The 19,282-nt window shown below is 41.4% G+C and overlaps 1 protein-coding gene across 1 annotated transcript in view; it reads left to right on the forward strand.

Moving 5' to 3' along the window:
• Positions 1-19,282, forward strand: part of myo1d (myosin 1D) — an 89,854-nt gene that overhangs the window by 4,701 nt on the left and 65,871 nt on the right. The window contains exons 2-8 of the mRNA XM_068736718.1: positions 14,378-14,586; positions 15,732-15,825; positions 16,181-16,346; positions 17,018-17,071; positions 17,451-17,546; positions 18,187-18,303; positions 18,910-19,113. Of these exons, the coding sequence (XP_068592819.1) occupies positions 14,378-14,586; positions 15,732-15,825; positions 16,181-16,346; positions 17,018-17,071; positions 17,451-17,546; positions 18,187-18,303; positions 18,910-19,113 (940 nt within the window). The remainder of the gene's footprint in view (positions 1-14,377; positions 14,587-15,731; positions 15,826-16,180; positions 16,347-17,017; positions 17,072-17,450; positions 17,547-18,186; positions 18,304-18,909; positions 19,114-19,282) is intronic.

A 19,282-nucleotide genomic window follows, 5' to 3' on the forward strand; every position in this document is an offset into this window, starting at 1 on the left:
AACTTGACAAGAAGTCTGAGCTTCACAGGACGGGATGTTTGTTTTAATCATGTTGGAGTGCGTGACGGGTGGGGTTTATATCCCATAGCAAAACACAATGGGAGCGCAAATATGTGGACAAAATGAAAGTCAGCGTAGCACACAACACAGATGCCCAGATGTGGTATGCACCCCTGTCTGCTGCAAATATGTTCAACCAGAAGCTGATTTTAGCTCAGGACCGAACCCTCCTGTTTTAACACCGGGCCGGAGATAATCATTTTCAGGTTAATATCACGGCTGAATACATGTAAATATATTCTGAGAGCTGCTGTTTGTTCGACTGTATGAACCGCTCCGAGTGATTTCACCTTTGAACCCATCTATGGGGGAGTTCAAGAGGACTTTGAACAGGAAGTCTCCAATAATACGGAGCAGGCCGACCAAGCAGGAAAGCTGGCTGTTTCCTCTTTGCCTTCGCTCCTCACGTTTCATTGCTTCCTGCAGCTCCTCTTCATAGCCGAGCTGGGAATCCTGTGTGCAGAGTAGACGGGCATGTGTGCTTAAGATCCAAAATGCTGAGATAGCATTGATGCATGCTCTGAAGGGTGTGCATAACTCACAATCAAAGCGTTTCCAAGTGAAAGTCGTCGCTCTGTTTCCTGGATTTGACCATGAAATTACATGCAAAGTATTCTCACCTGCTGTTGTAAGGAACAATGGCTCTCCTGTTTTAACTGATGGAGCAGAGTAGAAGAGGTGTGGTGCAGAGAAGGACAACCCGACTCTCCCTCCTGAAGGATAATCAGAGGGCTCAAAGTACCAACATGGCTCAGGTAGAGCAGAGACTTTGTTCTCCCTCCTGTGAGATAATGAGCCCGCCTTTCTGTTCAGTGATAGCTCAGGTGATACTGGAATGTTTTTTTATGTCCTAGGTTCCTAAACCGTAGGTTCCTAAACCAAGCTAATCAGTAATGTTATAATTAGTGTGAAGCTAGCACTAGCTGAGCCGCTGTTAGCTCTGCTAAGTTTGGAAATAACTGGACAATAACTGATGGTCGGGCCTCGGGATGGGTATCATTAGGATCTGATCGATACTAGTACTCTTATTGATACTGCTTATCGGTTCCTTTTGGTTATATTGTGTGAAAAAAAGACGATTAATTAGGAAAAGAATCGACATTGCTTTCCTGGCAGAACACAGGAGTTTCTGGCTGCCTCGATCGGTTAGTTAGTTTGTGTTATTGTGACTTTCTGATCCAGACTAACTGGGTACTGTTCCCTGCTTCAACAAACTAGAGCAAGCCAACCGTCATATACTGTAGATAAAACACTGACTATAAGGATGTAAAGGTCATCCTTATGTCACATGGGAATAAGTTTTTAGAAGCGCTTTGGCAAAAAAGCATTTTGAAGCTAAAACATAAGCATTATACAAGGGACATCATTGTGAAGCTAGAGAGAGATATAAAAAGCTTAAAATATTAAAGCAATAATAACAATGCTCCTTTTAATTTAATCGTATTGGAATTCAGCCTCAAAGCATTTTAAGCCAGAGTGCTCTCCTCAGCTTGATCTCACATGTTTGCTCTCTTTCTTTTGTTCATTCCATCCTGCAATAAAAACCAAAATCCATGTGCAGAACACTCAGTTCTGGCTGACATCCTCACCCTGCAGCAAAGATGGAAATGGATGATACTGTGCAGCAAATGCCTCTAAGAATATTTAACCCCAACCCGCTTATTAAAGTTTTTCTTCCTTTTTAGCGGTGGTCAGTGACTGGAAGAGAAATATTTATAGATGAACGCTCAGATAGACGGCGTTTCTCATTTTGTCCAGTAGCTCTTTTCCTCAACATCAATCACAGTCATAGGTTTAAAACCCTCTGAAGCAGTTTCGGGGCACATTTTAATCTCTGTGGCCTCGTTTTTCACTGCAATGTATAAATCAGTGCACCTCTATGGAAACAGCACTATCATGGGTGGAAGTAGAGAGAACTCAAACATGTCTTTTGTGCAGTATAACACAGTTATAATACCATAAATCCCAAAAAAGAATTTTAGGAAAATCGGAAAACAATGAAATCTATACATCCAACATTTTTCCAAGCGCCCGCAAATGTTACCAATGTAGTAAAAAAACATTGAGGCTCCACGTGCTGTATATATTGAACTATTTACAATTTTACAACGTCTACTTACAAACTCTCCTGTCCTCTCCTCAATGCTCCCTCATCAGCAGCCTGCAGTTCAGTCAAAGTTTCACAGATTTTTTTGTCACGTGACTGTTGGTCTCAGCTAAGTCATTCATGGCTTCCCAGTTGCATCAAGGAGTGCAGAATTAAATGTTTTTTACAGGATGTGGTTAGAGCAAACGGTTTATTTGGGGCGACATTTTAAATGAGACTTGTAGAATAAAGTGTTTTTGGTGAAATTTGGGATTCGCATGCTTTCTGACGGTATCGTTCGTCACACATGATGTGTTAAAGGACCGTCGGAAAGAGGACAATTTGACGGTAATGTTAGTTTTTACAGCTCCTGGCTGTGATCAACAGGGTAGCTTTGCTGCTTGTTAAAAGAAAACATGCTTTTCAACCCTGTCGGTGGGTTTTGGGCTTCAGAGGGGAGGACCAGGATCTGAGGGAGATTATAGGCCAGTCGGGCTGCTAAAGTATGCTTCTTTTATGTCTTAGTCGTCAAAATTCTTTATGCAAGTGTTACTTCAGTTCCCCAGACTCTCCCCGGAGATTTCTTGCTAATCGTGAAAAAAAAAAAAGAGTCTCCCCTGAACTGACTGAGGAGAAAAGGCCTGGTAGGCCCGCTCCCCTGCAATCCGCCAGTGAAAAGGCCAGTCTCGCCACAAGAATTTCCATACGACCGTCTGTAATCTGAAACACATTACCATCCTTACATAAACAGGGGCTGTGCTCGTGAAGCTTTATTCCCTCGAGAACAAGTTGAGCGGCTCACAGAGACGTCTCATTTGTGGACTCGCTGCCCGAGTTGGCAGGCGGGTCGGGAGCTGAAGTTCTTATTCTTCCACCTTTGTGTCGTCCAACTAAATTACTAACTAAATCGTCTAACTTTATTCCTCTTATACTATGTAATATGTGTGTCTGTGGTATATAGTATGTTTTTACAGATATTATATACACTTTATGAGACTGGTTATCAAACCTCAATAGTTCTGACCCAAATTTGTCCATAAAAGGTCAGATTATGTACTTATTCTTAGATATGTTTTGTCCATTCAGTAGCTGTTCTCGGCCTTTTCCATCACATCACATGATGTCAGTGGATGAGGTTGTTATGGATTATTGACCTGTAGTCTCTGTGTTCTCTCTTCTGATTGTATCTTTGCTAATAACGAGACTTTTTCTTGGCAAAATTCTAGTATGGATGATTTTGTTTAGAGGGTCTTTTATGTTTTGTTAAAGGGCCGGTGCGATGATTTTACACATCAAATTGTGTTTACAGGTGTTGGGGAGTACACCCCGCCCCCCCCGCCCTCGGTGCAGCCTTGTTCTCGTTCTAATTAAAGGGAGGACGTAAAATAACTCTGGATTGAGCTATTAGTGCATTTTACTGCTTTTGGGACTTAATGATTTAAATAAGGGCTTTTCATGTGTTCGTACTGGGAAGTTGATTTGCCTAAAAAAAAAATGTATCCGCTGTACCAAAACTCAGGCATTGTTTTACTACCTTTAATGATCATTTTTAACCGAATACTCGATTACCCTAATATCCCATTCAAATGGTGTTCTTGGATTATTTTTTAATATGGTGGTGTTTGAAATGAAGAGTAATCTTCACAGTTGCCGTTGTTGCTGTCTCACTAGAGGGTTTAATGCGTCACATTAAAGCTGTCTGGCTCATGATTTAACAAGCAACCGCATCCTCTGTCTGCAACATTACCCCCAGAAGCCTTGTTCTCCAGCACACACACACACACACACACACACACACACACACACACACACACACACACACACACACACACACACACACACACACACACACAGACACACAGACACACACACACACGAGACATGATGCATTCATGCGACACTCTTATCTCCTATCCGAGCATCATTCACTGAAGCGGTGAGCGCTCCGAGTTTTTCAGGAATCGGCTCGCATGTCGTCATGTGTGAGAATCCCTAACGAGGCTTGTGACTCAGATGGCCGATGCTGCGTGTGTGTGTGTGTGTGTGTGTGTGTGTTTGTGTGTCCATGGAGTCTGTGATGTCATCCTCTGCTTCCTTCAGTGTTGCATTGTCCTCTTGTCCACCTGTTGGAGCTGAGCCCTGAGCTGCGGTGGTGGTGGTGGTGGTGGTGGGGGGGTTGAACAGTGTTCTCACTTTCACAGCCAGCTCCTCACTTCACTTCACAGACACACACACACACACACACACACACACACACGCTGGTGTGTGTATTTACTGACGCTATCCAATGCACACGTTTTACCTTTACTAACCTCAGACATTGATGGAAAGTACATTGACAATTTTGAGGTACTTGTACCTTACTTGAGTATATCCATTTAATGCTTCTTAATACTTCTACTTCACTCACATTTCAGAGGGAAATATTGCACTTTTTACTGCACTATATATAATTATCTGAGAGCCACAGTTTTTTGCTATTTTTCTAATTATCGTGTGACCCTTTGGAGGGGCCCGACCCCTAGCTTGAGAACCACTGGACTAAACTATACATCAAGTAGTTAAAACTAGCTCCACCTCCAAGTCTGCTATGTAATATCTGATCACTTTTTCAAACTTTACGTACATTTTGTTGATAATACTTCTAGATAAGTAGACTTTTGAATGCAGGACTTCTACTTGTTATGGAGTATGTTTGCATCGTTGTATTGGTACTTTTACTTACTGCAAGTAAACATGTCTTTACCCTGCAGGGTGAATACTCCCATTGTTTCTGTCCCTGTCCATTTTTCCCTCCTGTCTATTCCGTTATTCTTTGTCCATCTGTCTGTTTTTGTGCCCTTCTTTCACCCCAGATAGAAATCCTAGTGCCTCCCTGAAATAGCGTGTTGAGTAACGTCTGCTTCTTGTGGATAGGTTTACTTTCTCTTTTCCTCCAAATCCATCCAGTCATCCCTTTTTCAGAGCCGACGTCTCTGATTTTCACATCACTTGTGTGTTAAAGCGTAAACAGGTTCTGCATCAGGCAAAAACCCCACCACCACCCCCTCCCTTCATTTCACCAGAAAGCTCTTTTATTAAATTTTTGGAAATTTAATCAGATTTAAATCATCTCTGGAAATACATGGTACAGTGACAGCTTGGTGGCGGTGTGTGTGTGTGTGTGTGTGTGTGTGTGTGTGTGTGTGTGTAAAGGGGTGTGGTGGATGGCTGCGATCTCATTCAGCAAAGAAAGGAGGGTCGGTCACCTGATCTGCAGCCAGGCTGTTTACACACGGCTCCCATTTCCCGTAAGTATCCAGACCCGGTGGCCTCATGGGAACATCCTGTAGCACGCCGTGAATGGGAGGAGATCATGCTGAGCACTATTCAAACGTTGCCTTATGGCTTTGTCTGCGAGTGTGCTTGTTGTCGGCACAAACTGAAGCATGCACACACTGGTTGACATTCAGAAAAGGAGCACATATTGCACATAATCCAAACAGTAGGATGTAGGATTTTAAAAGACATATTTGTATCAATACACATAAAGCTACAGTGATTTAAACAAGACCATCAGAGAGAAGATGGACAGACCCAGATCCTCCAGCAGAGACCGGTCCACCGTGGACAGACCCCGGTCCTCCAGCAGAGACCGGTCCACCGTGGACAGACCCAGGTCCGGCTTCACTGCGGACTTGGACCTGCAGTCGGAGCTTCGGAGGGAGGAGGAGAGCTCAGCTCCCGGCAGCAGCAACGCCTCCTCCTCCTACTCCTACATCCACAAGATAAACAAAGTATTTAGTTGCATAAGATGCAGTGGTAATAGTGGAGTCGCCTACAACAATTTAAAGATGTCGTGTTGGGTAATTAAAAATCAATATATCAGTTTTCCTGCTTCAAGGTAAAGACGGCTTAAGAATCCACTGAGATAGTTTTGCTTGTCTGGCTTGTTGCGGTGATGAACGTGTTTGTTTCACATCGTGCACATCCTCATGTGTTGGCTTATTGTTGGGATGACAGATGGGATGCCTGGCTCTCTCTCTCCCTTCTAATTAGATAACATTATATAATTTACTCTCAGTCAGACATGGCGTCATTAGAGGGCAGGAAAGTGGGACAGAGTTTTGTCTTCAAACCAGAGCCTTTAGGTGTTTGATAATAGAAATCAAGCCTGACATAAACAGATGAAGACAATGCATCCAATCACCTTCTATCTATTTTTAGATCTCTGTAGTGAATCTCTTTAAATTCAGGATTTAAAAACAAAACTTCAGTGTGAGCATGTCCAGAAGTCTTAATGTGTCTGCAGCTGTGTTGCATAGTAGGGAAACTACCTTTTCTGATTTTAGGAGGGTAATGATGTGGGCCTGAGGGAGAGTGATGTGTTATGTGTTGACGGGCTATGTCTCCTGCAGACAGTCCGGGAGCTGCTGTTTAGCACTAAGCAGGCTTTACAAAGCAGCGGAAAATCCCCCCTAATGCAGAGCCCAGATGTCTGACGGCCGTGGACCGTGAAGGAGGCCTTCTGTCCCACTGTTCAGTACACAAGAGAGGTGGAGCAGAGCAACACTTGACTCACATCTGCTGGGACCCCGACATGAAAACCACAGTGAGATGACGTTGAACCTCAACGTTTGTTCCTACAGCAGAGCAGACCTTTATCAGCCACTGAGGAGCAATAGCTGTCACAGAGAGCTGACGAATGGACGTCACATGACCCGCAATGACCAGCAGAGTTTACCCGTTCATCAGCAAGACCTCGTCTTAATTTCCTCCCTGAGCTGCGTGCGTCTTTCACCACCTGTAGTCAGTTTGGCTGCTGAGTGACATTGAGAGACATGGAAGTGTCTTAAAGCCTGCATTCTCTCTAGTGTCCATCAGGGGGCGACTCCTCTGGTTGTATAGAAGTCTATGAGAAAATGACTCTACTTCTCTCTTGATTTATTACCTCAGTAAACATTGTAAACATGAGTTTATGGTCTCAATCTCTAGTTTCAAGTCTTCTTCAACACTGCATAATGTTCATTTCACTTTTATGGATCTCCGATAGTAGGACTTCAATATAAAAGCCTTACATGGTTGTATTGGGGCGTTTGATTATGCTACAATTCTCATTGACACACAGGTGGCATTCATCATGTTAACGCTGGTCATTTACAGTTATATCAAGAAGATAGCTAAAGAAGAAGTTATCGGAGAAAGCTAAGATAAGAATAGGAAAATGATTCAAAAAGAATAATATATATGTGTATATATACTCGAATGAACTCCTGCCAGTTTTTGAAAGACAAGAAGTCCTCTACTCAGCAGCGGTGAGGATAAGCCCTAATGCAAGCTGCTGTGAGGCCAAACAAGAGCAGTGATGGTAAATGAAGTCGGAGATAAAAGTGGAACAGACACAGATTATCTCTACCCTTCATAATGCCTGCAATGACCCCGAAGGTCTCACACGCATCACGATGACGATGCGTGCCGCCTCAGTATGGGCCACAGATTGCTCCGTACTGAACCCATATACACAGAAACGCTTCTTATCAGATTCTTACAACTTTTATGGCACCAGACAACGTGTATTTAAGTCTGCATGAACTTTCTCTGCAGCCTCAAAATTCTGCTTTGAATTGAGCTTTACGAGCAGAAGCTCACAGGCTGATAAAGTCTTTACGACGCAGCATGGATGCAGCACTTTTCATTTTTGGAATTGCTCCGCACATCTGCTCTTTTAACTTAAGTGACAAATTTGTGTGTTAAGAGGCAGACAATTAAATAAAATGTCATAATTACACCAGTGTGTCTCAGCCTCGGGACAGAGATGCTGAGGGTGGCGTTCTCACATCGTTATTTTAGTCACATTTACCTCTTAATTCTCCTCAGAAGTTTTTTATTTATTTATTTTTTTCGGTTGGGGCAGATTGTTGGTGAGAAAATGTCATAAATCGCTCGCGCTCCTCCCAAAGTTGACCATAAAAAAGACCCACCCAAAAAAGATTGGAGACAGTGGTTGTGCTTGGCTGTGCTCTGTAATTCACATGTGAAGGGTGTGTGTGTGTGTGTGTGTGTGTGTGTGTGTGTGTGTGTGTGTGTGTGTGGCTTTAGGGTTCCTCTGGTATTTTTAAAGCAGACAAAGTTCCTTGGTAGAGTGAAAAACATTGGCCACATTTCCCCCTTTGTTCTTACATAAGACCTCCAAAAACAAGGCACAGTGATACAAATAACAGCAATAATAATTGTAATAATAATTTGGCAAATAGTAAGTATATATCTAAATATATATACACATACATATATGTACAGTATACACATACACATTCCTACATATGCATATGTACACAAAGAAGATTATTAATTAGATGGAAAAAAGAAAGAAAGAAATATTAAAAGAAAGAAAAAAATATATATATGTAAATAAAGAATAAAGAAATGGAAACTATATATATATATATATATATATATATATATATATATACACATATATGTATATATATATATATATATATGTATATATATGTATATATGTATGTATATACATATATATATACATATATATACATGTCTGTGTGTGTGTATATATATATATATATATATATATATATATATATGTATATATATATATGTATATGTATATATATATATGTATATATATATATGTATATATATATATGTATATATACGTATATATATATATGTATATATATATATATATATATATATATATATATATATATATGTATATATATATATATATATATATGTATATATATATATATATATATATATAAATAAAGAGATATGGAAATAAAGAAATAAACAGACTTTTACAAAAGGGTTCCTCCCTTTCTCTCGTCACACCGGCTCTACGTCTGTCTGTCTGTCTGTCTGTCTGTCTGTCTGTCTGTCTGTCTGTCTGTCTCTCTGTCTCTCTCTCATTTCCTGGCAGCTCTTGGGAGGGGTCCTTTTTGGAAAGAGATCACACGGCTGCAGGTCAGACCAGTTCAGACTCACTTCCCCTCACAGCTGGACTGACGGATGATGCAGAGGGAGTCGCTCTGTTGCTGCACCTCCAAACGGCCCAGTTCAGTCTGAACATTCATAAACAGACGGATGAGAGTGTTACCAAATTTAGATGTGATTCCATATAACTAAACATAGTATTTGTGGGAGACTGCCATGACCCGTAAGGTTCTCTAATCTCTGTCCTGTGTGTCCATTTAAATCCTCCTAAATGAGAGTGGAACAGATGGATCAGTATCTCAGTCGACACGCTCCGATTGATTGATTTTGTTCTCCTCTCTTCTCCCCATGGAAGGCCGATAGACACAAACATGATCCGTAGATGCTATTTATAAACCCAGAGGTGTGTGTGTGTGTGTGTGTGTGTGTGGGGGGGGTGCTTTTCTCAAACTCTGCAGCTTCACAAAGAATCGACGTGGTGTCGGACGGTTTGATGGCGGTTTGTTTGTCCAGTGAGGAATGTTTTGTTATTTGGTGGGAAAAGTAAAAAACCACAGTGTCAGACTGACACTCCCAATGGTCATATTTATACAAAATATCCCCTTGACGTAAGCTTGAATGAGGTAATTGTTTTATCTGAAACGCCATGTCATACAAATGGAGAGTCCAGCAATATTAATCTTCCAATAACTGATATCTCTGCGGTTGAGTTGGGGAAAGTCAAACTCATTCTTTTGGTAGATATGAGTTTGTTCCTGTCACATTGTTCAGGAGTGTGTTTTGAGTCAGTGTTAAACAGACATGGACCTCATGATCTTCATCTTCAGGCTGGTTTAGTGGATTTGGAGCTCGTCGTGGTAAAACGTTGTGTAACAGTGATACTCGTTACCCAGAGAGGTTTCTAAAACGTTACGATTCTACCTATAAACCTGTGGAGCTAACATTAGCAGAGCACATTAGCACGTCATTAACTAGCGTTAGCACGTCAATGCTACGCTAGCTACTGAATGTATACTGAATGTAAATAAAGAGGATCAGTGTTGTTCCTTAATCTCATTGTCTTCTGTCCTGATCTCCAGGTGATGTGGTGGTTAAATTCTACACTTTAGCGTCTATCTTTATCTTTTTAACCTGTTTTCACTGCTGAATCAGTTTGACATCCCGGATATATCCTTCAAACTCAATACTGTAGATCCTTCTGGCTGCTTCTCTTTGAAATCACTTTTTATTTGTCACTAAAAAAGGATATTTCTACAGCGAATGCATTTAGTGACATTGTGGGCTCCATGGTAATGTAGCTCTGACAGAGGGAGACGGGGCTTAGTTAAGAGTCAATTAACTTGACTAAAAGTCAAGAAGTTGCCTCGGTGAGCTCATGAACCTAAAAGCAAAATGTAAGCCTGAACACAGACCTTTTTATTTATATTGGTATAGCTGCTTTGTCAGAGAGTTTATAACAGGAAGGGGCAGAAAAGTGACAACAATCATTATTATTATTATTGCAAATTATGCAACTCAGTATTAGTGGAATATTTAAATTCCATTGTAACACATATGATCAGGAGTTTATGACCCATGTTTTGTTCATGTTGGTGCACATGTTGGTTCCCTATAACACTGTCTTTGTGTTTATGTTAAATACCTGCACGGATAGCAGACCCTGTCTCCTTCTCTCGATGCATACCCAGCTGGGACTTGAGATAAAACCCTCCCATCATGTAAACCATTGTTCACGATCCCCAAGAAGCTTCTCTACACGTGTGTCTGCAAGTGGGCAGCTCTCTGTGTGTCTGTGTGTGTGTGTGTGTGTGTGTGTGTGTGTGTGTGTGTGTGTGTGTGTGTGTGTGTGTGTGTGTGTGTCTCAGACAAAGACCTCCGATTGACATCTGAACAATGGAGCAGGCACACAGCAGCCTCCTGACTGATATGGGAGGGGGGGGGGGGGGGGCACAATGGGTCTTTTTCTGCAGTGCTAGTGGAGGAAGAGCTAGCATGTTAGCTTAGCTGCTCATAGGAATCATAATGGACAAGCTCATTCTATGCAGATTGTATTAGCATTTGAAGTATGTACATGTGACACTGACAGATGGTTGTTTTTAAATCTTTTTTTCTGGACTTTAATGTGGCTTTGCTTTTTTTTAACATCTAACCTCATATGAAAAGTAATTCATACACATTTTTTATAGTACATTCTTGGACAATGTTTGGACTTGCAAACCTGTAACTGTTTGCAAGTTTTAGCTCTCAAATGATGCATAATTTTCCTCTTTTTTTTTTTTGAGAATCTTTGCATGCATGCTGCAGAGATTACATGTTTTAGATTTGTTTCCATGTATTCCTTTAACTTGCGACTTGCTTGAGAGGTGTAATCGCTCACAGTGAACATCAGATTTCTCTGTGTGTCAAAAACATGTAAACCAGCTGCCTGAAATAGTATGAAAGAAGAGTTCATAATAGCACATGATTTGTGTTAAAAAGACTTAAATCTACTGATTGCTATGACATTATTGCACACTGAAGCCTCTTGTGCTCCCTCTTCATGCTCCGGTCGTCCCACCGTGTTCAGCACACATGAACGTCTCATGTCATCGTCAGCCACTAGTGCCAGTTTGTGTCCACAGCTGACATACAGTGTGAATACTGGCACACAAGATGAGCTAATCAGAGCATGTGCTGCTGTGATAGGTGGTGTGTGTGTGTGTGTGTGTGTGTGTGTGTGTGTGTGTGTGTGTGTGTGTGTGTGTAAAGTGTTGTTGTTTCTAGCTACAAGTACACTGTAGTACATGTAATCACGCCCAGTAGTTTATTTTGGTTGTTCTCAATTTATACAACTGAAATACACATAAAATAAATTAGTTTATTTTAATCGTATGGATTGGTTTTATTGTTTCATATTGTACTGTTTTATCAGGGTTTAAGTCTTACCTCAGTTAGTACTCAATTTCCATGAAATCATTATCTTTCTATAACTGTATGAAAATTCTACTTACTTCTACATTTCTCTACTCTCTTGTTCGCTGTTTAGTTCGTCATTCATCATTCATATGTTAAAATATCAGCAATATTTCTCTCTGTATCTGCATTTTATTTAATATGTAGTCAGATGTTTTAACAAGATTCATTTAAAGGTTTAGAAAAGATAAGATGGAGTAAAAAGTCAAGGTTTAGGAAACACTGATAAACAAGAAGAGTGTCACGGCCGTCCGTCAACAGCCTCAACCTCAATGTTTGGTTGATGCTCAAGGCCCTTCAGGTTGACAAATAGTGTCCTCATTGCAGCAGCATCATCACTCTTCTTCTGTGCTTTATTTGCAGTTTTACCAGTGAGTCAGCTTTTTAATTTAAGATATGACATCTCAATATCTGGCAAGTCTTTAGACAAATACGAGTGCTCGATTTATTTCATCTGGCAGTGGTTTCAAACCCACAATCACAAATGCCTCTCGTGGGCCCGTTAGGACCGTTTAGAAATAATACGCTTCTGGCCTTGTTTGCGAGGCGGCAGGCCGAAGGTTTGGCAGCTGTGAAGAATGAGGCCATTCTTCTGTGAGAGACGCTGGGATTCTGGTCCTCTTCGGAGAGGAAGGAAGTCAGGCAGGCGGCCTCAGGCAGAGAGCGAGATCGAGAGATTGTGAGAGGGAGTCAGAGGGAGAAGGCCAGAGAAAGTGAGACAGAGCTACAGTATATGTGGACACCATGTAATAGTATTAATGACGTTCATTAGAGATTACAGAGTGCTTTAAAAGGACAAAGTGAATAAAGAAACAAACATTTTCAAACCTCAGTACATAAACATACCAAAAAACACAACACAAACCTCTCTATTGCTTTAGAAGTGTACTCTAAGATGGACCACTTCCTGAATGGTTGTGGCATTTTACTCTGCAGGAATTAGCCTAGCGGCTAGCAGACGTTTCCTTACTTATAGCTCTTCTACTCCTACTTTAAGTCACTGCATCTCCAGACAGAGTTAACAACACCACGGATGAATTTCAGCCTGCATGCACGTTTTCTGAAACCAAACTCGCTGCAGAATCGTTCACCTCCGCATCGCGATCCATCTTAGAGACCAGAAACATCCACACCTCCTCTCTTCAATGCAGCCTTTAGAGCCAGGAAAAGACAACATTTATGGCATATTACCATATTCATATATTGCCCACAGCCCTACTTTACATATATATTCTACACATAAACCAGCCTGCACACATGCAGACAGGTGTGATTGATGATCTCATTCCCAAACAATGATTATTATTAATCTGAACCTCTGACATCCTCCACTCCTCTGGTTTCATTCTCTCCACCTGATGTTTAAACCTGCTGCAGGGATTAGTTCCCGTTCAGGGGGATCAGGTCTGGCTCAGTCCAGTTCATCCTGACGGTGTTGGGTCAGAGCTCTGAGCAGACCAGTCGAGCTTCTTATACACCAAACTGGAAAAACCGTTTCTTTATGGAGCCGACTTTATGTTGAAACAGGGAAGAGACAAACACAAACTGTTGACACACAGTTGGAAGCTCACTATTGTCTTCAATATCATGAACACAACAGAGAATCCTTATTGGTGTCCGACATAGTGACTTCCTTATCTAGAGAGATGACGGGTGTGGAACATGATGCCCATGGACTGTTGGGAAACTTGAGTTCATTGTATTGACTTGTTTGCATTTCAGCAATGTGAATATCTGATAAACTCATTTTATGATGGCTGATGTTTGGCTTGTTATCAAGTCCACTGGTAAATTAAATAAAAAGTGACATGTTAATAAAAGTCATTATTTAGTCCCTGAGTGACGCTGAGAGTCGGTCTGCATTCAGCTACACTGTAATATAGTTTGTAGGAAATGTATTGGCAGGAGCTTCCCAATACACATATTATATTAATATAATATTGATTTTGTATGGAGCCGATTTTTACATAAATTGCAATTTTTTGTTATTATTTCAGTTTTGTCAATTAGTTATTTAATGACTAAATACAAGAGGTCTGCTGAAACTACTATTTATTCTCACTAATTATTAGATAGACTGTCACTGGGTTTGGGTGATCGTATCTACATGATTGTACAAATATTCTAAGACATTGATCTGAACCTGAACAGGGTTGTTTGTTATATATAAATGCTTATAAATAAAAGAATTTTTTTTACCTGCTTCAACACAGAAACTACAACAGTTACACGCCTTAAACATGATAGTATTTCTGGAGTCAGTGTGGTAACAAATGATAAAAATACAAATAAAAGTATATCTGATATTTGACTGTATTCCTAAATGTCCACGTTGTGTGTCCTCAGGTTCGAGAAGGGGAGGATCTACACGTACATCGGAGAGGTGGTCGTGTCCGTCAATCCTTACCGCGCCATGAACATCTACAGCCGCGACGTCGTGGAGCAGTACAAGGGCCGCGAGCTGTATGAGAGGCCGCCCCACCTGTTCGCCATCGCCGACGCTGCCTACAAAGCCATGAAGAGGAGGAACAAAGACACGTGTATTGTCATCTCAGGTAACACGGGAAAGCCCCCCTGCATGGGCCGCACAAAGAGCACAGAGATGTTTTACTCCCTCGTACAGTTCAAGAGAACAACAGTTTGGAATCCTACTTTTTCTGACTACTTTTTGTCCTATTTCCTTATATTATAATATAAAGTCCTGCTGTAATAATCCTTTATTTCCTGTTAAGCTCAGGTGTTTCCTCTCCTGGAAGATGTTCAGGAGGAGAGACTTCTTAATTGATTCAACATCTGCTAAGTTGATGAATGAAATCCACCTTATTTCTCCTAAAACTCATATTGTATGTGGTCACAAGCTGTGTGGCAGCGTGGAGAAACCATGCAGGGGACAAAGCACCACCTAGTGGTCAGAGGGGGATCTGATCCCCTTTAAAAGACCTCAAATGAGTCTTTGGTTATGGGTCTTAACCCTCTGAACCCTACGCAGTTTCAGGGTGTTTTTCACTGCAATATTTAAATCCTGCACCGCAATGGAAACGGTTATAATACCTTAAATCTTTCCCTTCAACATTTTTCTAAATGTCCACATGTGTTACTAATATTGGGAAAAAAAAGGGCTCCAAATTCAATACATATGGAACTATTTACAATTTTCAAACCTTTACTTACCGTCTCCTCTGCTCTGTGTTCAGCCGCCTGCAGTTCAGTCGAAGTTTAAGAGTTTCTGTGACATGACGTCTGTCAATCATGGCTTCCCTGTTACCTCGACGACCTCATAATTTAATGTTTTTTACAGGATCTGCTTACTGCAAACGGTTTATTTTTGGTGAAATTTTAAATGAGACATGAAGAATAAAGTGATTTTGATGAGATATCATTGTTTTAAGATCAAAGGAAGCGTTTGTCACACAATGATTAGTTCAGGGCCTGTCGGAAATTTTCTTTTCTTTTGGAAATAATTTTTTGTCAATGATTAATGTTGTATTTTTGGCGACTTATAAAAGAAAACAAGCCTTTCAAATCTGCCGATGGGTTGTGGAGTTCGGACAGAAAATATCAATTTAATTTTACTTTTGACGTTTTTTCTTTGTCTTTGGCGGTTTAATTTGAAAGCAAAGCAAACTGCCTCATAATAACCCGAACATATGAATTGATATTTTTAAAAACTCTTTGCACCGTGTGTTTTTTTAATTTGCAGGGGAAAGTGGAGCCGGAAAGACAGAAGCCAGCAAGTACATAATGCAATACATCGCTGCTATCACCAATCCCAATCAGAGGGCCGAGGTTGAAAGGTGAGCTGCTGCTCAAACTTTGGTTTGGTGACTAAACCAAAGAATATTATCAGACAGGGAGGAGTTCTTCTGTGGAGTCCTGCTTGTTATTAATGCATCATTTCTCCTGCTGCACAAACTAGAAATGTTATCACAAAAACCCAGTCATACCTTCAATAGAGATGTGTGTGGAAAAGGTTTTTAGGTCAACTTTAAATACAAACTGCTGCAGGTACATTTGAATCACATTAGAATCGACTGTGTACAAAATGTACACTCACTAAATCATCATTAAACACCATTACATTTGATCCCACAGCCACTCTTTTAACCTGGCTAACCTCTTCACCTGTAATGTGGTCCCGCCTTCCCTCAGGGTGAAAAACATGCTGCTTAAATCCAACTGTGTGCTGGAGGCCTTCGGGAACGCCAAGACCAACCGCAACGACAACTCCAGCCGCTTCGGCAAGTACATGGACATCAACTTTGACTTCAAGGGGGATCCCATCGGAGGCCACATCAGCAACTACCTGCTGGAGAAGGTAACGGAGCGCCAGCTAGCCTTGAGGGGAAGCGAAGGGTAGTCGTACCTGGTGATGGAGACGGCGGTGCAGATACTATTTTACCTGCTGTAATTTGTTTAAAGTTTATATTAGAGTTTGTAGCTTAAAGGGTAACTTCTGCATTTTTCAACCTGGACTCTATTTTCCAATGTTTTTGTGTCTAAGTGACTAGTGGCTACGCTTTCTGTTCTCTGTCTTTCTGAAGACACCGACTCTCCTCTCTCCAACTCTCTCTCACGTTTCCACCGTTGTCTTTCGGCAACAAGTCACATGACACAATAAGAAACAGACCGGATCAAGAGATATGTGAAGAAACAGGTTTTATTTCTCTGTAGGGTTCTTTTCATAATGATGTCAGACACTTATAATAACAACCTGAGGCTGTCAGAGGCAAAAACAAGCACTTTTGTTAGAGGTACATTGACGGTGAGGAGTTGCAGTCGTCTGCAGCGTTCTCCTTCAATACTGGACCAGTTTCAAAAAGAGTTTTCCCCATCAGATACAAAAACACGTGTCACACGCCAAAAACATTGGGAACCACTGACTGTGGTCATTTTGCTTTCAGACAGCAGAGTGACAAATCTTCCCCCACTTTGTTGTTGCTTTAAGACGACTCTTATGTTATGCTGTCTTTGTTTTTCCTCCAACAGTCCAGAGTTATTTTCCAACAGGAAGGAGAGAGGAGCTTTCATTCATACTACCAGGTAAGTGTGTGTGTGTGTGTGTGTGTGTGTGTGTGTATGTGTGTACAGTGTGTGTGCACTTGCAGTCATTTATTTTAGTTAGAGCATGTGAAAGACTGAACTTGGCAGCAGGAAATACGAATCCATGCAGAATTTCTGAGTCATCAAGAGGCCTTTTGTTCCTCCATGCAGGAGTGTAGTGAGCTGAAAGTGAGGTCACCGTTTGTACAGGAAGTAAAGACGCATTCAATTCAAACATGATGAACAAGGCTGTGTACATTATGTAGGGTAATCACGTCATAAATTACAGTTGGTGATAAATTTGGTGAAAAATCATGTTGTGCAAAAACACAAGAAAGTTGCTGGTGTTGTAAGTAACGTGTGATGTTTTTGATTCTAGCTGCTCAGAGGAGCTCCAGACTCCCTGTTACGCTCTCTTCACATCCAGAAGGACCCGACTGCTTACAACTACATCAAAGTTGGAGGCCAAATCAAGGTGCTTCTTACGATTCAACTCACAGACAAACAAATAGGAGTAGCGGGGGAAGAAAACCCCAAAATAAACATTTGGGAGAGCGACTTCTGGTTTGTTTGCAGAGGGATAAATACAATCAAGCACACGACTCACAGATGTGTGTTTCCTCGCCGCCAGTTTACGCGTCTCTGAAGCGAACCACACGAATCACGAGTGTAAAGAGTCTCATGTGGAGATCGTCATCTCTGTGGAGTGTTTTTCATTTAGACCTCTGCTGTGTGCTGCCGTCTTTGCATGAGCTTAATGAGCAGGAGCAAAAGAAAACCACTTGACAGCAACAAACAGCCTGATGTCATGGAACACAATGCGACCAAACAGCTGAGGCGGCGGTTTGTACGCTGTGGGACTCCAGCGCAGTTCAGCACCAGTTTGTAATTTAATTAACTGTGGGAATCTGATGTCCCGGCTGGATCAACTGGAAGAGAAAAGAAAAGGCTGTGACCCCGGGTCAGAACACTCGTGGAAAATGTAGTTTTTCCACATTTAAATACGCATCTGCAGCAACAAAACAACAAATTCTCAATTCTTCCTTAAAGACAAACTGTTGAAAGATCTTGCTTTGAAAGCTTTGTGATGATGACACAGTTCCTCCTCTCTCCAGTCTTCCATCAACGATGGCGCTGATTTCAAAGCCGTAGCCGACGCCATGAAAGTGATCGGCTTCACAGGGGACGAGATTCAGACTGTTTACAAGATCCTGGCCACCATCCTGCATCTGGTAATACCCGATAATACCCAAAATCCCTGCTCCTCTCTCACACCAGCTGTGTCCCAATATGGGAGATACTGTGTATAGGTTTTAGACAAATGAGCGCCGTCTTGGCGGAGTGGAGCAGTGTCCTTGCCAAGATAGCGAGCGTACGGATTTGAAAATGATTGTTTGCTTCTTTTTTGTTTCTTTTTGCTGCTGGAGAATGAGTCCAATGCAGAAGAAGCTCACAATTAATCTTACAAGAAAAGTCAGTAACGGTTTATTTTACAGGACTATAACTGAGGGAGTTTTATGGAGAAGAATTATGTAATTTGTTACTTATTACAGGGAAAATAGAGACAACGTTTTAAATCTGTTATTTTAGTCGAGTTAGTTCTGTTCAGTTCATGAGCAGATCTATCTATTAGATAAGACATTTTTTTTACATTATTTATTTACCTTACTCTTATTGCTATTGTGTTCTATTTTACAATGGTGTCAGTATTATTTATTTACACTTAATAATTGTTATTTTATTGTTCATACATGTTTAATTAAACTGGCACAAAAACGGATTAATAAAGTTCTATCTCATCTTATTTTATAACCCGCCCTCTCCGGCTTCTCTTCCAGGGTAACCTGACGTTCGGGGTGGACGGCGACGTGACGTTGATAGAGAGCACAAAGCTGGTGTCGGTGATCCGGGAGCTGCTGTCCGTCAAAGAGGAGAACGTGGAGAAGGCGCTGCTCTACCGCACCGTGGCAACGGGCCGAGACGTCATCGAGAAGCAGCACACGGCGCAAGAGGCCGGCTACGGACGGGACGCTCTGGCTAAGGTTATTGTTGGGAGGGTGTTAAAATGACATGTTGCTGGTCCTCTGTCTTTGTAGTGGGCTGCATGAAAAAAAGAAAGAAAGAAAAACATTGGCCTGCTGTTGCCTGGAGGGTTGTGATTCACACAAGCATGAGTCACAGTGTTGTGACTCCAGACACAGGAGACTGCGG

Source organism: Cebidichthys violaceus, unplaced genomic scaffold, assembly GCF_023349555.1.
Source record: "Cebidichthys violaceus isolate CVI_PGR_0920_01 unplaced genomic scaffold, fCebVio1.0.p SCAF_72, whole genome shotgun sequence".
Classification (NCBI taxonomy): Eukaryota; Metazoa; Chordata; class Actinopteri; order Perciformes; family Stichaeidae; genus Cebidichthys; species Cebidichthys violaceus.